Consider the following 17,002-nt stretch of genomic DNA (forward strand, 5'->3'; position numbering starts at 1 on the left):
CCCTCCCCCCATACAAGATGAGATACTTTTTGTTTTTGTTTTACATTTTGTGAAATTTTACTCACACACCCCTATGGAGTGATCTATTAAATCAGAAGTAAGCAGGTTTAACCTGCTGGGCGTTTTGATTAGGCTGCGCATGGCTTTTTATACCTAATTTTTTTTTTAATCATGTAGCTAGCCTAGTGCTAGCTACATGATACCCCCCCTCCCTGCCGTATCCCTCCCACCCCTCTGATCGCCGCCGGCGCCTATGCTCGTCAGGAAATCCCGTTCTGAACGGGATTTCCTTGAGGGCTTCCCCCGTCGCCATGGCGACAAACAGAATGAAGTCATCGACGTCATGATGTCACAGGGACTCCCGATCCACCCCAAAGCGCAGCCTGGCGGCGATTGGCCAGGCTGCGCACGGGGTCTGCGGGGGGGGCTCTTTCGCGTTGGGTAGCGGCGGATCGGCGGTGAGCGGCGGCGAATGGGTAGGACACGCAGCAAGCAAAGTGCTGCGTGTTTAAAAAAAATGATTAAAATCAGCCCAGCAGGGTCTGAGCGGTGGCCTCCGGCGCCTCTGCACGAGCCTAGCTCGTCCAGAACGCTAGGGAGGTTAAGGACAGGTTTACTTAGGTTGCTGCTGGATAATGAATCGACAGGTTCCCATTTAGTATTAAAGAAGAACTGTAACGTAATATAACAAAAATAAAATTGCTTTTTTTTTTCTGCAGTATTCATTTGTAAACTATGTAGCCCATTTGCTCATTAACAATCTTTCCTCACCCAGATTTACATTCTGAAACTAATCACAGATGGATATATCTTTAGTGCTGTCAGGTACAGCTCTGCGGAATGCTGGTTTACTGAGTATTACGAAGCTAGGGGAGATAATGCCTGGTCTGCCAGAAGGCTTTGTGAGGAGAGTTCTGCATAACTAAACAGCCTAGGCTAAGCATCACTGGGAGGGCAGGACTACATACCAATATACAGCGATACATAGCTATAGAAAGTGTTTCTAATGCGGAAACCAGAAAAATGACCGTAAAAGTGCAAGTCCTGAATACTTTACTACATTCTACTATATGTCACTACAGTGCCTCCTGTGATCCTCCTGCACTCTTATACTTTCTACATGAGCGTAAACACAAGAAGAATGAAGCAGGATTTCCATCAGTTAAAGCATGACCTAGCGATCTGAAAGCGATCAGAGCTGGATCACAAAACGCTACTAGGGGAAAACAACCCTAAGGGCTCTTTCACATCTAGAACACGTGCAGGAGCCGTTCTCCTGCACGTGTTGAATAGCATGCGGCGTGTCGTCGGGATGCTGCGGTGCGACGCAATCAGCGGCGGTAGCTATTCATTCACCTGACGGGAAAATGCCGCCTCCCGACTATTAAAAGCTCCCAGGTGCGTCGAACCGCAACATAGCGAAACGCAGCATCGGGTGTGAAAGGTAAAATGAAATTCTATGGACTTCCATCTTACCTTGGTTAACGCCAAGTTTCGACTTTGCGTCAAAACGCAGGAAACGGGCTCTAGTGTGAAAGAGCTCTAAGGGCCCTTCTACAATGCATGCATTTCGATCTGCATTTTCGTAGCGCATGCGTTTTGATGATCGCAGGAGCACCGTGAGAGTGGTGCGCTCCGTATTAAACCCAATCACAAATATAGTGCGTGCTTGTGACTAGGTTAAATTAATGAAAGCACATGCAAATCGCATAGAAAACGCAGTGGTATGAGATTGCTTTGCAATCACCATTATGAAAAACTTCTTATGCCTTTTTTTTTAATCTGTTTTCAAGTCGGCAATTGCACACATAATCGCGGCGAAAACCTGCGCTCCACAATAAGTGAAAATTATGAACACAAGGCACCGCATTTTCAGTCGTGCAGGACCCTGAGGCCTTATTTCTATGCAGCGCAGAGCCCCATGAGCATGTCACTCCTGCCGGGGGCGGGGCTTGCGATCCCAATCATCATACTGAATGGGATCACGAGCTGAAACGCTCCGAAATGCAGCAAACCATGCGTAGCGATTCAGTGGCGAATGGCAGTGCATGAATGGAAATGCCAGACAGTGCTGTCTATGCACTGTCTGCTGTCACTGTCACTGTCTGCTGTCACTGCGATCGCGTTTCCATAAGCACGCATAAAAGCACTCTATATGGAAACCAGCCCTAAGTGTTTACAGGGCCCTGCAATGTAGTACACATTTTTAAAACGGTCTATTATCTCTCTTGATATTTGCTGGTCAGAATACAGCAACGTCCCAAGCGTCAGTCACCCACGGTTACCTGGTCTGTCTCAAGTGAGGTGATGTACATCAGCGGGTTGTCCCCCTTGGTGAACTCTGGCACATTGATGGTTATGAAGGCCGTTGTCACTGGTGTGGTTCCTGTGCTGATCTGAAGAAAAAAAGCACAGAATATATTACATGAAATATAAAATATAAAAAAAACCACACAAGTTATACATAGAAAAATGTAAAAAGTAATATATTACAAGGAATTAGAATACACCATCACTAGAACTGATCAACAAGATGCTGATAATTCTGGCTTACATGTCAATTGAATGCACATTGTATGTAGCCTGGAGTTTAGCCATTCTGGGCCCCAGTGCAAGTTTAACATAGCGCCCCCCCCCCCCCCCCCAAGTGCTCTATACTGAACAATTGATATGGAGCACCAAAACCAGCCAAGCACAGCTGCAGCATCAGAGAGGTGTAGCCTGGGGAGGAGAACAGTCTATTAATGGCTACACACAGGGCTGGATTTACACTTCACCCCGCCCCTTAACACAGGCCACACCCCCAATCCCAATTATATCACATAAAGAGCTAAATGTACATGAACCTAGCAGCGGTGTAATTCAAAGAGTGGGCCTGCCCAGCCAAATCTTGGACACGGCCCCCCTCTACTTTAATAATACAAAAAAAATAATAATAATTATATATATGAACCTAGTTACCTTACAAAACAGGCTACACACAATTGGGGGTGTGACTACACTCTGCTGGGAGAGGGGACATACAGGAAGGGAGTGGAGCCACCTCTACCACATAAGGCACCTGTAGGCATGCGCCTACAGTGCCTTATGGTAAATCCGGCCCTGGTTACAGATAACCAAAGCACATATAGAGGTGATCATTACCAGCATAGCGCCAATAAAGAGCTAATAAAGCGGTTAAATGAAGGCCCATATTGGGCTTCTGTGTTCCAGGGGCCCTGGAGTGGTCATCAGGGGCAAATCCAGGATTTCCAAGGGGGGGGGGGGTTCCTGAAAGTGGCGTGTGGGCGTGGCCAAAACATGGTGTGGGTGGAGCCAAATACTAGCAGTTTCTAGGCCAAATTGCACTCCCCCCAGTATAGATTAGATAGGTATATGCCCCAGTATAGATTAGATAGGTATATGTCCCCCAGTATAGCTTAGATAGGTATATGCCCCAGTATAGATTAGATAGGTATGTGTCCCCCAGTATAGCTTAGATAGGTATGTGTCCCCCAGTATAGCTTAGATAGGTATATGTCCCCCAGTATAGCTTAGATAGGTATATGTCCCCCAGTATAGCTTTGATAGGAATATGGCCCCAGTATAGCTTAGATAGGAATATGGCCCCAGTATAGGTTAGATAGGTATATGCCCTCAGTATAGGTTAGATAGGTATATGTCCCCAGTATATGTAGCCAGGGGGTATATGCCCCCAGTATATGTAGCCAGGGGGTATATTGTCCCCAGTATATGTAGCCAGGGGGGGGCAGTATATGTAGCCAGGGGGATATGTGCCCAGACTGTATATGTAGCCAGCAGGGGGATATGTCCCAGTATATGTAGCCAGAATGGCTGGCTTCCAAACATTCCACCCGGCGGGCTGCTGCACTTGCCTGAGGGGACTGAGACCGCACGCTCGCATCACTACTCCAAACGAGCCTCACTGTTCTCCAGGCAGCCTCTCCACGGTCTGGACTTGAAGTGTCCAATCATGGCCAGGGGAGGAGCGCGGGCCGGCCGCTGCATGGCGTGGTGACGTCACGTCATCCGGAAGGTAGCCATGGAGACCAGTGGGACGCCATCACCGGCCGGCGTCGCCGCTGCCGATAAGTTAATGCATCTGCTCTGGGCCCCCCGCTCTAGTCAGAGTCCTCCTCGCCCCGCACACAGATATGAGCAGGCGGCAGCTGCGCATCTGTGGCTGCCGCTGCTCAGATTTAGAGGAGACATTTGCGAATAGTCTCTGACTTCCGGTTTTGGTGCAGGGGGGTGTTCTGTACACCCGGAACAACCCCTTCCGTGCGCTTCTGGTCATTACCTTTGCACCCCCTGTTGCTACGCCACTGAACATACTACACGTTTGTCTTGTTACTCAGAGCCGACTTACACTTTATTATAAGTGTGAGATTAATTCATAATTATTAGTATCTCATTGACCATTCCTAGGGTGAGAAAGGACATTTCACGTTAGTATAGCGACATTACAGTCTTCTAGCTGTTCTTACCTTCACTGTGAAGTTATATTCTGGCCCGATTTCATCAAAACGATTTACCAGCGCTGGAACATTGGCCCCAGAGAAGACCTCATAGAAGTTGATGTTGGTAGACCTAACGGTAAATCATATTATAAAACCGACCATCTGCAGTCATCTGTAACTAATTTATACTGGGCTTGATTCATCAAGTGACAGGCAGCCTATCAAAATGCAGGAATCACGTCCTTGAAAGCCACTGGACTTGCTGGGGCTCAGGGCGGGTTCAGTGGAGTGGAGTGGCCGTTACTTAGAAGGAGCGTGAGTAAATTATCACCTCATATAATATAAACTGGCTGTCTACATGTGGGGTTGATGTGGCTGTGTAAAATGTAAAGCTATAGGCATGCTATACACCAGCGGTTCTGGATGCTAGCCTGGCTTTCAGGGATATAAAGAGATAATTTGCATATTCAGTAGTGATGCATTGTGGGTAACCACAAATGTTCACTTAAAGCTGAAGCACGTTTCCTTCTGTTTTAAGAAGGCAAATTTCACCTAGCATTGCTTTTTAGTAGGAGGGCTTTTTTGGTCTCTTTTAGCCCCCATACATTCTTAGTGGTTTGGGTCACCCCAAGCTGCTTGGTTTCTCTCTCTACTATTGAGAGCTAAAATACATTTTTAATCTTTGACGTCACATTGTAAATTGATGTGAGGTTATGCAGGGAGTAGAGTTCTGCAAATGTAGGCTCAAGAGGATTTCATACAAGATTTCCTCATCTCACATGGTGCCCTCAGAGCTCTTACCTACAAGACTGAGCACCTTGGCATGAGATGAAATAAGCACCAAGAAACTCACATTCACAATAGTCTCAACTGGTTAAACACACATTACTTGTGCTAATTGAATATCGCTTAAAAATATATGCATTATGGGGTGAGCTAATACTCTCCCGAGCGTGTTGGTGAATGACAAGTACCTCACATTGCAGCAATTTCCCAGTCATTTTCCCGAAACGTGAAGGCAATGGTATTTGTTAAGTAAACATTTCCCCAAAGGAGATGTTTCTGGAGACCCGGCTAGCTAACCTTCACTTCTTCACTTAGATTGTTCCGTAATGACTTCACAGCTTTAGGAAGCAATTGGCTAATGTTCAGGGTTTTTTTAAATTCTGTTCCCCTTACTATTAGTGAAAGATGCAAGCACTTGTAACTATTATACTGTATATATCCTATATAATAATTCCCCTGTCCCTGCGTCCTCCTGTGTCTCTGTGTCCGTGCCAGCTGTCTAACGTGCATGTGCGGCATGCGAGAGGGCTTCGGGCAGCAGTCATGGACTTAGGCGGGCATGCGCTGGGGTCATGGCCACACACATTTTGTGCCCATGTGCGCGTTGCAGGGGAGGGGGCGTGGCCGTGCGCCACATGGCCACTTGCCTAGTACCTGTTATTAAGCGGGTGGGGCTTTTTTACTAGTTGCATAATATTACACTGTGAGCTACCCTGAGGACAGCCATGACATGACTATGGACTCTGTGAGAAGAACTTTGGAACTCTGTACAGGCCCCTCTCCCCCTGCAGTCACTTCTTCCTCCCTATCCTCTTAGGCCGTTTCTGATTCTAAAAAATTATTTACAGCATAAAATCTACTACCACAAAACTATAGCAGAGCAGCGTTCAAGCAGTTAAACACAGCTCTCTGTTCTTTAGTGGAAAGCTCCTGCTTCAGTGGAAAGCTTCTGGCAGCTTCGAAAGAGGTGATAACATTATATTTTGTTTACATTCTGTCGCTGGATACATTAAGTATACAGTCAGCAGCTTGCTCACACTGAACTGCAGTCTGCACACATTGTAGAAACAGAACGAGCTGAAGAGTGATCACTGGATATAAATACAGCAGCTATGCAGTAAGATGCAATGGCAGCATTCAGAGCAAATAAACTGTACTTTGGGAATTTGTAATTTTTAAACAGACAATATTACTTATGCACAAAAGCAAATATGATAACTGTATGAGAAATAAAAAGTAGGAAAACACATTTTTATTGACTGTTTCGTCAGAGTTTTATACCACTTTAAGCCTTAGTTGCCTACAATACGTGAAATGTGCAGTGCTTAATTAAACATGCTCTAGTTATATGTATATACCGTATATGTACAGCGCTCTATGTAGCTGCCCGACCATCATGCTCTGTACAAATTCCACGTTACCCATTCACGTCGGAGTCAATGCATTTTCTCTAATACATCAAAATGCATGAGCAAACATGAGATACTATTCACAAATAATGCAAATCGTAATGTTTACCTTGTTAAGTGGATCTCTGCATCATACTTCACATCAATAGTTCTATTAACGGAATTGTCTCCATCGTACGCCTCATTGCTTTCACTGAAAAAACACATTTAATTCAGTAAATTATAAGACAGTTGAATTGACTAATTTTATTGCTTAGTGATATCTATGAATCAGTCTTGGTATTAACCCCATGTGGATGCCTAACCCCAACCTTCCCCCTTCTTTATATTAACCCCTATCTACTATGTGTAGAGCCTCATATACACTCTGGATGAAACTCGGTCGAGGCGAACACTAATAAAAACACTAATAAAAAAGACTACTGCCTATAGAGCACTCCCTAGCGGCTGCAGCTCTGGCGCTTTGAATCCACCAGGAGAAAAGCGCAATATATATGTTATTTGTCTCCTGTTTTTCCTGTTAAAATGCTGTTTCTGGTTCCTAACCTCTCCACTGGGGGCCCAACTGACAGACCAACAGACTCCATTCATAAATGAAAAAAACTAATTCTGGTTGGGGTCACCTTTAACCTGGCAACCTGTCTGATTGTTGACCAGTTGTTCCTTCTCCTGTGCCATAGTTTGTATTTGTCATGTATGCAAGTTTGTATTCAGCACTCCCTATTCATTGCAAAGTGCTTGGAAATAAAAGATAATTATGGAACTAGCCGATCAGTACCTTGTAGCTTGGAAAAATATGTATGCTTTATCCTGGAGTTGCTTGAGGTTAAAATCAAACCCAATATCAAATGATACCTTAAAAAAAGAAGAATGAAGGTCAGATACCTACATGGATGACTCCAAAACAGTAACATCATCAAGCTAGAGGTGAAAATAGGTGCATACCGTTTGTCCCGGCTTCAGGAGAGGAAATCCCACCAGACAGCTGACAGACCCCTGTGTGTTACCCATCTGGCACAGCACTTCTGTTCCGTCACTCTGCCAACGTAAACCCACAGGTTATTATAGACATGAAATCTCACTCCTCTGTCAGCAGTGTAACTAAAGGCTTAGCGTAAGTAGAGATCTGTACTGGGTACAGCTCTGACCCGCTTATCCTTTCTTCAATAAAATAGCCAGATTCACATTCTGGACTATAATTGCATTTGTCCTTGATAAAGGGACGCTTAGGTGTTCCAAAAAGTTGGTATTCTGATTAATTTTTTGCATGGTTTAACCACTTAACGACCGCCTAATGTCGGCAGGTCTTAAGTGGATCGAGCGGCCTTTCAATGTCAGTTCACGGAGGGTGTCTCCGTAAACAGCCGGAGAGCCGCCGATCGCGGCTCGCCAGCAAAATGTAAACACGGGGGGAAGAAATCCCCGCTGTTTACATCAGCCGTAAGGCAGATCGGCGATCCCCGGCCTCTGATTGGCCGGGGATCGCCGGCATATGATAGGCTGAAGCCTATACTATAATGCGCAGGACGGCCCATGGAAGGAGAGGGAGGGACGGAGAGGAAGGGAGCGCCGAAAACGCTACGGAGGGGGGCTTTGAAGAGCCCCCGCAAAGCGCAGCAAGCCGGCGGCGATCAGACCCCCCCCCCCCAGCAGGACATCCCCCTAGTGGGGAAAAAAGGGGGTAAGTCTGATCGCCCTGGCATAATCCTGATCTGTGCTGCGGGCTGGAGAGTGCACGCAGCACAGATCAGGCAAAACACCTCTGGTCCTAAACCACCTAGCTTAAATATTGGTGTTCCAGTATTGTGTTATAATTATTCTGGATGAAACCGGGTAGTTTTATACACCGAGACTTGTCTGAGCACCCACAGCTATCGCATGAGAAAACCATATTGTGTGCACAGTTTTCTTTATCTCTTATGTATGAGCGTAAAACTCAAAGCTCTTCAGGATTAAACCACCCAAAACATTCAGGTAATGAGGAACTTCAAATCTGATAAGTTACAGTCAGGGGCGTAAATATGGGGAGCAGTACCTGTGACTACAGGAGGGCCTGGAGTTGTGGTGGGGCCCCAACCTTACTTTTCTCTGATACTCCAAATCAGGTGTTTCTACACAAATTATGGGTGTGAAGATCCCGAAGGCCTCACTTGTTTTATGACTGATGGAAGCCCATGTTGTGTCACCAAGGTGAGGCAAGGGAAGGGTTGTGAACATTAAGGAGGTCCCCGTAATTTGTAGTTATGCCCCTGGTTACACTTACAGTATTATAAAACCCACATCAAACCAACAAACGTTGATTCTGGTGATACCTTTTTAAAGAGAATCTGTACTCTAAAATTCTTACAAAAAAAAAGCATACCATTCTATTCCTTATTTTCTCCTGTGCCCCTCTGTGCTGTTTCTGCCACTCCCTGCTGCAATCCTGGCTGGTGATTAACAGTTTTAGGCAGTGTTTACAAACAAACGAACTAGCTTGTGATAGGCTCACATAAGCAGAGTGTGTGAGTCATACAGAGCTTGCAGGGGGCCTGCAGAGGGTGTGTATCGCTTCTATCCAATGACAAGCAGCCCTGCACATTCCAGTCTGACTGCCTCAGCCCGACAGAGCCAGCAGAAGAGAGAAGATTAGATCATATAACAGAGATAATACAGTCACTGTGCAAGTAGGAAAGGCTGCAGTAAGACAGACCACATTAGAACAGGCATAGGAACTTATAGGATAGAAGAAATAAGGCATGTACAGGATCTTCTCAAAAAGTTAGCATATTGTGATAAAGTTCATTATTTTCTGTAATGTACTGATAAACATTAGACTTTCATATATTTTAGATTCAAATACACACAACTGAAGTAGTTCAAGCCTTTTATTGTTTTAATATTGATGATGTTGGCATACAGCTCATGAAAACCCAAATTTCCTATCTAAAAAAATTAGCATATTTCATCCGACCAATAAAAGAAAAGTGTTTTTAAAACAAAAAAAGTAAACCTTCAAATAATTATGTTCAGTTATGCACTCAATACTTGGTCGGGAATCCTTTTGCAGAAATGACTGCTTCAATGTGGCGTGGCATGGAGGCAATCAGCCTGTGGCGCTGCTCAGGTGTTATGGAGGCCCAGGATGCTTCAATAGCGGCCTTAAGCTCATCCAGAATGTTGGGTCTTGCGTCTCTCAACTTTCTCTTCACAATATCCCACAGATTCTTTATGGGGTTCAGGTCAAGAGAGTTGGCAGGCCAATTGAGCACAGTAATACCATGGTCAGTAAACCATTTACCAGTGGTTTTGGCACTGTGAGCAGGTGCCAGGTCTTGCTGAAAAATGAAATCTTCATCTCCATAATGCTTTTCAGCAGATGGAAGCATGAACCCACTTTTGAACCAGAAACAGCGGCAGAAGCGCCTGACCTGGGCTACAGAGAAGCAGCACTGGACTGTTGCTCAGTGGTCCAAAGTACTTTTTTTTCGGATGAAAGCAACTTTTACATGTCATTCGGAAATCAAGGTGCCAGAGTCTGGAGGAAGACTGGAGAGAGGGAAATGCCAAAATGCCTGACGTCCAGTGTCAAATACCCACAGTCAGTGATGGTCTGGGGTGCCATGTCAGCTGCTGGTGTTGGTCCACTGTGTTTTATCAAGGGCAGGGTTAATGCAGCTAGCTATCAGGAGATTTTGGAGCACTTCATGCTTCCATCTGCTGAAAAGCTTTATGGAGATGAAGATTTAATTTTTCTGCACGACCTGGCACCTGCTCACAGTGCCAAAACCACTGGTAAATGGTTTACTGAACATGGTATTACTGTGCTCAATTGGCCTGCCAACTCTCTTGACCTGAACCCCATAGAGAATCTGTGGGATATTGTGAAGTGAAAGTTGAGAGACGCAAGACCCAACACTCTGGATGAGCTTAAGGCCGCTATCAAAGCATCCTGGACCTCCATAACACCTGAGCAGTGCCACAGGCTGATTGCCTCCATGCCACGCCGCATTGAAGCAGTCATTTCTGCAAAAGGATTCCCGACCAAGTACTGAGTGCATAACTGAACATAATTATTTGAAGGTTTACTTTTTTTGTTTTAAAAACACTTTTCTTTTATTGGTCGGATGAAATATGCTAATTTTTTAGATAGGAAATTTGGGTTTTCATGAGCTGTATGCCAAAAGCTCAATATTAAAACAATAAAAGGCTTGAACTACTTCAGTTGTGTGTATTTGAATCTAAAATATATGAAAGTCTAATGTTTATCAGTACATTACAGAAAATAATGAACTTTATCACAATATGCTAATTTTTTGAGAAGATCCTGTACATGGTTTATTGCAAGCTTTCGATATATTAAGTTTCTTCTTCAGGCATTGTACAGAACTGGATCAGAATTGTATGGTTATAGTTAGGTTCTGATCCAGTTCTGTATAATGCCTGAAGAAGAAACTTAACATTTTGAAAGCTTGCAATAAACCATGTACAGTTAGTCATTAAAGGGATCACCGGAATCAACGTTTGTTGGTTTGATGTCTGCATTTCTGCTCCTCGACTAACACCAGACTACATTTCACTTACTATTCAACCCACATAACCATTGGCCTAAAACTATGAAGTATTTCGGCATGTTTAGTGATGGGATATTTTTGTGTATAAGATGCAGAACCTTTCTTATGTGAGGCCAATAGGCCATCACTGATGTCAAATCTACTGTACAAAATTTTATAAACAGATCACTTACTGAAGCTGTTGAAGATGCAAAGAAGAGATTTTCTGAGAAAACAGTCTTGAGGTTTGCGTTGTACGCATTCTCCTGGCCTTTTTTATTTGTCATTGTGACTTGAAAAACCAGCCGTCTGTTTTTGTCACTGACCACATACTGCGATTTGCTGTTAGGATAAAAAAAAATGTAATTAAATGCAGGAGTTGAACAAATCTTTATGCTCGCCCATTTCTCTTGCTTACAACACATCACCTCTAAGAACTGACTCATAATTTGCTACCTAATATATCTCAGGTGCCACTGAAATGAAATAATCAGTGTTGAGTAGAGATGGTCAACAAGATGCAAATTTTTCCTGCTTGTGTGCAAATTTAATGAAAATTGGACAAGTCAAATGAACCAACCAGCTGAACTGTGTGGAAGGGTGAGCAAAGCACCCTAGAAAAAAAAACACAGACACAACGGGAGCCCAAATGGTGCAGTACGTCACAAAGTGTATAAAAATGATAATAAGGCAAAATTAATACAAAGGGAGGTTGCATAGGGAGCAACCAGCCACTGGAAAGCAGGTGAAGAAGATGCACAAACCAGACTCCACCCGGGTAGCCAGAGAGGGTGGTGATGGTTGCACTTTTGAAAAACACAGCAGTAAGGCCACATGGTGACCAGACTTAGCCCTCACAAGGAGGGAAACAAGCACAAAGGGGGTATAAGGAATTTATCTGTATCTGGTGATAGTTGCGCCGAGAGCCGCGCTGAGACCTCTACTTTCGGGTCTTGGCGCTTGTTCCCCGCTGATGACGTGCAGGCTGGAACACAGGCCGCACTTCCTGATAGGCGGAGGGCACATTCTCAGTACGCACTCTGCAAAGGTAAACAGTAGTCAGCTGACTGCGGTCAGCTGACAGCACAGTGTCAGCTGATTATACAGCTGACACTTAGGCAGGATACTGCTGTCTGATTGGATGTGCAGAGTGTGGCCGGCCACTTATTGGATGACAGTTGTATTTAAACCTGCTGAGTGCTCCCAGTCATCGCCCGTGATAGCATAGCTGTGGCTAGTTGCTGGGTGCGTACTCTTATCTGTATTATTATTATCTGGAATTGACCCTTGGCTTGTTTGACCATTCTTGTCTGCTGCCTGAACCGACCTTTGCTTGTTGCTGCCAGAAGCAGGTAATGTATAACGGTTCGCTGCTGCTACTACTGTGCCTATTCGGGGGAAGGGGGAGGGTGGGTGTTGGAAGCTACATAATACTGTGACTTGTGTAGAGGAGGCGGGGTGGGGTTGGCAGCATGTTTGGGCTGTTATAATTATGCGCCTGCTGTACTGTAAAAAAATGTCTATAATATGTACTGTAACAGGACACTGTGGCCACTTGGTCCTAATGAGAGAAGGAAGAGAGCAAGGCGAATAGAGTTTCCAATATTTGGAAACGCTGTCACATCATGATGGCGATCAGTCATATCACTAGAAGACACAGGTTTAGCTTCTGCTGCTGGCACCGCTATTACCAAGGATATCCATGCTGCTGTTTGATATGTATGTGTAACAGCAAAGTAAAAGCAAATGTGGATGGGATCTCAAAAGCTTTGGGCCCTAGGGCAAGTTTTACACTGGGCCCGCCAAGCATTCTATACATAACAATTCATATGGTGCAAAAAAAAAACCTGCTAAGGACAACCACAGTATGAGAGGTGTAAGCAGAGGAGTGGATTGTTAATGATAACCGCTATTCAAAGCATCTATAGAAGTGATCAATACCAGCTTAGTACCATTGAAGTGCTAATACTGTGGCTGAGGGAAGGCCCCAAGTGGGCCCCTCTGGTCCAGGGCCCCAGTGCGGTTGCAACCTCTGCATCCCCTATTGCTGCCCCACTGACTGTACATTTAATTGTGGGATTACAGAGAATGCATTCTAAGAGCAGATATTTGGCTTTCTGTATGCAGGATCAGACTAGTGATAATTGTTTCCAACACAGAAACCAGGCTGCATTAAAACTGGATAAAGGCTCATGTAGTTTTCTTTAAAGAGGAACTCCACCCGAGGATTGAACTTAATCCCAATGAGTAGCTGACACCCCCTTTCCCACAAGAAATCTTTCCTTTTTTAAAATAGATCATGGGAAGGGGTCGGGTGGGGGCAGTGGGTTGAGGGGGGGGGGGCTGATATTGTGGCAGGGCCAGATTCACCATAAGGCACTGTAGGCACGTGCCTACAGGTGCCAGATGATGGAAAGGTGGCTCACGTCTCTCCCCTAGTGCCTTTCTCCTTCCCTATGCAGAGCGTAAATGAGAGGTTTGGCATTCCACTGGCCAGACCTCCCTCCAGTCAAGGGTACCTCTAGCTACTTAATACTGAGGTGCCTCTAGCTAACTAATACTAAGGGGCACCTGTAGCTACCTATGATGGGCAAGGGAAGTAAGGGAGAGGTGACAGCTGGGCCAGCCAGCACACTTGCAGTGCAGTTTGGTGGGGGTTTGTAGGAACATGGAGGATGAAGTCTCGGATGACAGGGCATCTGTGCTATAGGCTCCGGTGATGTAAATCCGGGCCTGTATTGTCTGGAAACCCCTCCCACAGTGTGATGTCAGGGCCATGGTCCTGACAGTTTGCTGTCTGTGATGCTCATTGCATTGTGGGAAAAACAGCTTTTTCCAACTACTACAAGCAAGCAATATCTCCCTCTGTGCAAACAACTCTAATTAATGAACATTCCATGCAGATCACCTGGCAGGACTAAAGATGTGATACATTTCAGAATGTAAATCAGGGAGAGGAAAGATTTTACAATGGGCAAACACTGACTAAGTAATCTATAAATGAATAAGCAATTTATTCATTATGTTATTTTCCTACAGTTCCTCTTTAATTTCTAATTGCTCTTCAACATATACAGTATTTACCTAACACATCAGAAACAGCATGAAGCAATACTGAGTTGTATAAAAACAAGGATTTAGGACTCACATATCCTTTGGTTTCTGCTCGATTTGTAGCACCAGGTCTGATGTACACACTCCATCCTCCCCACAGTCTTTTAGGAAGGGAATCTAATTCAGGGAAAAAATAATCAAGTAAAATATCAGTGTGTAAACAGAAATCTCGAGGCCGGTTTTACACTGTAAACTTCACCACATCGCACCGCCAGAAACAGGCCTTCAGGGAACACCGCGCTATTGCCGTCACTTCCTGCTTCGGGTACGCGGAAGTGTGTTATTAAAGTACACTTCCGCGCATGTTTGCCGCGACATCGCGAGGCCAACATGCGTCCCAGTAGACTAACATGGCTCCGGACCGACACAGATCGCCGCAAGTTGATACGGAATCCGCGTGATAATGTAGTTCTGGCCCTGCTCCAGGGATGCAGCGAAAACATCACTTCCGTGGTGCTGCACTGTAACGTGGCAGTATGAAAGTCTCCATAGAGCTTCATTGCCCGGCAGTGGGGTGCCATAAAAATACCGCACAGCATCACCCTGGTGTGAAAAGGATCTGAAACATAGAAACTAAAAAAAAAGATTTGTGCAAGCAAAATAAAACCCCTAAAGTAACTGTAAGGTCTAACATTTTGGCCAGAAATGTTGGTCTCTTTTAGGCTAGTACTTAGGACAGGCCTGAATTAACATCACTGCAGCCTATAGGCAGAGATGTCCTGGCACCTTTCAGTTCACTGTCTCTCAGCCTTAGGTAGCTAAAGGTACCCTCAGTATTAACCACTTAAAGAGGAACTCCAGTGAAAATGATGTAGTAAAAAAAAGTGCTTTATTTTTTACCATAATTATGTATAAATGATTTAGTCAGTGTTTGCTCATTGTAAAATCTTTCCTCTCCCCGATGTACATTCTGACATTTATTACATGGTGACATTTTTACCGTGGGCAGGTTATGTAGCTGCTCCTAGCTGTTTTGGCTGCTAGAGACAGCTGTAAACAGCTATTTCCTGTCTGTGAACATTGTTACATTGTGGCAGTTTGCCCAGAGTACCGCGGTCCTCAGAGCTTCTTGTGGGAGGGGTTTCAGCACAAAATCAGTCATACAGTGCCCCCTGATGGTCTGTTTGTGAAAATCATTATATTTCTCATGTAAAAGGGGGTATAAGCAACTGATTGGGATAAAGTTCAATTCTAGGTTGGAGTTTCTCTTTAAGGACCGGGCTTTTTTCTTCAGATCTGTGCTGCGTGGGCTCTCCAGCCCACAGCACAGATCGTGTGGCAGCCAGGGCGACCAGACTTCCCCCCTTTTTTCCCCACCATGGGGATGTCCTGCCGGGGGGATCTGATCGCCGCCGGCTATTTGTGGTTAGCGGGGGGGCTACTCAAATCCCCCCTCTGCAGCGATATCGGGCCTTCCTCTCTTTCCCTCCCTCTGCTCCGTCCCCTGGGCGGCGCAGGACGGCGATGCGTCCTGTGCCGCCTCTGATAGGCTTCAGCCTATCAGATGCCGGTGATCCCCGGCCAATCAGAGGCCGGGGATCGCCGATCTGCTTTACGGCGCTGCTGCGCAGCAGCGCCGTATGATGTAAACAGCAGGGATTTCTTCCCTGTGTGTTTACATTAAGCCTGCGAGCCGCGATCGGAGGCTCGCAGGCAGTTCACGGAAACACCCTCCGTGAACTGACATGGAAAGGCCGCTTGAACGAGCGGCCGTTTCCATGGGAAACCACTTACGACCTGCCGCCACCTATCGGCGTTAGGCGGTCGTTAAGTGGTTAAGTAGCTAGTGGTGCCCACGACTGAAGGGAGATTTCGTCAGTGGAATGCAGAGAGCTGGGTGAGTAACCTCTCATTTACACTCTGCTCGGGACTCTGCATAGGGAAGGAAGGTGGGAGGCTCTAGCGGAGGGAATTGATCTGCCTTTCCATCATCAGGTGCCTGTAGGCACGTGCCTACAGTGCCTTATGGTAAATCCTGTCCTGGGCTAGGATCACAATGGGAAGCTGAGTTACATTCCCTGTAAAACAGGATCACAACAGAAAAGCGGCATCACATGTTTTGCATGTGTTGTGCCATATACAGTGAAGCATACAGTCAATGAAAAGTATGCTTCACTTCCACTGTTAACATGTATGTTATGCTGTAATGCACTGCATGCTCCTCGGTGGGATACCGGATACACTCTGGAGGTCGTACAGACTTAATTGCAGTGTGATTCTGCGTGTTAAAGTGCCTCTCTTACATTGCACCGCAAAACCTCACTGTGAACATAGGCTTGAGTCACACTATGCTAGAGCATTACTGCATCTGTATTGTACTGCCTGTGCTGGTGTTGTACTGCTCTGAGCTATGCTGTGGTTTGTTGCAGTATTTGTTGCACCTGTAGAGCAGATGGATCATAATGCCGACCGCTGTTCAGAAAAATGCTGTCTGACTTTGTCCTTTGCAAACCACAGTGTTTTCCATGAGAAAATGTATGCATGCTCAAACACCAAGTTTAACCCTAGCAAGTCTGGCATTGGGGGCATTGGGAAGCCTCCCCGTGGCGCTCCTGGATAGTGCTAATGAAGCATGAACTAATTCCCGCAGGTTTTTGACCCTGCATAGTTTGGCATGCGAAAGCAAATGCATTTTTGCATGAGCATTGCCTCATGAATAGCCCATAAGGCCAAATTTGCAAAGCCAGATAAGTCAGGTGTT

At 45.4% G+C, this 17,002-nt stretch overlaps 1 protein-coding gene across 1 annotated transcript in view; it reads right to left on the reverse strand.

Annotated features, from left to right (window-relative positions):
- The window catches only part of ITGA2 (integrin subunit alpha 2), a 192,287-nt gene that overhangs the window by 20,210 nt on the left and 155,075 nt on the right, over window positions 1-17,002 (reverse strand). Inside the window, exons 19-25 of the mRNA XM_068249456.1 lie at window positions 14,336-14,418; window positions 11,382-11,529; window positions 7,601-7,693; window positions 7,434-7,510; window positions 6,765-6,848; window positions 4,488-4,590; window positions 2,286-2,396 (exon numbers count right to left, since the gene is read on the reverse strand). Coding sequence (XP_068105557.1) covers window positions 2,286-2,396; window positions 4,488-4,590; window positions 6,765-6,848; window positions 7,434-7,510; window positions 7,601-7,693; window positions 11,382-11,529; window positions 14,336-14,418 — 699 coding nt within the window. The remainder of the gene's footprint in view (window positions 1-2,285; window positions 2,397-4,487; window positions 4,591-6,764; window positions 6,849-7,433; window positions 7,511-7,600; window positions 7,694-11,381; window positions 11,530-14,335; window positions 14,419-17,002) is intronic.

The sequence above is a fragment of the Hyperolius riggenbachi genome, chromosome 1 (genome assembly GCF_040937935.1).
Source record: "Hyperolius riggenbachi isolate aHypRig1 chromosome 1, aHypRig1.pri, whole genome shotgun sequence".
Classification (NCBI taxonomy): domain Eukaryota; kingdom Metazoa; phylum Chordata; class Amphibia; order Anura; family Hyperoliidae; genus Hyperolius; species Hyperolius riggenbachi.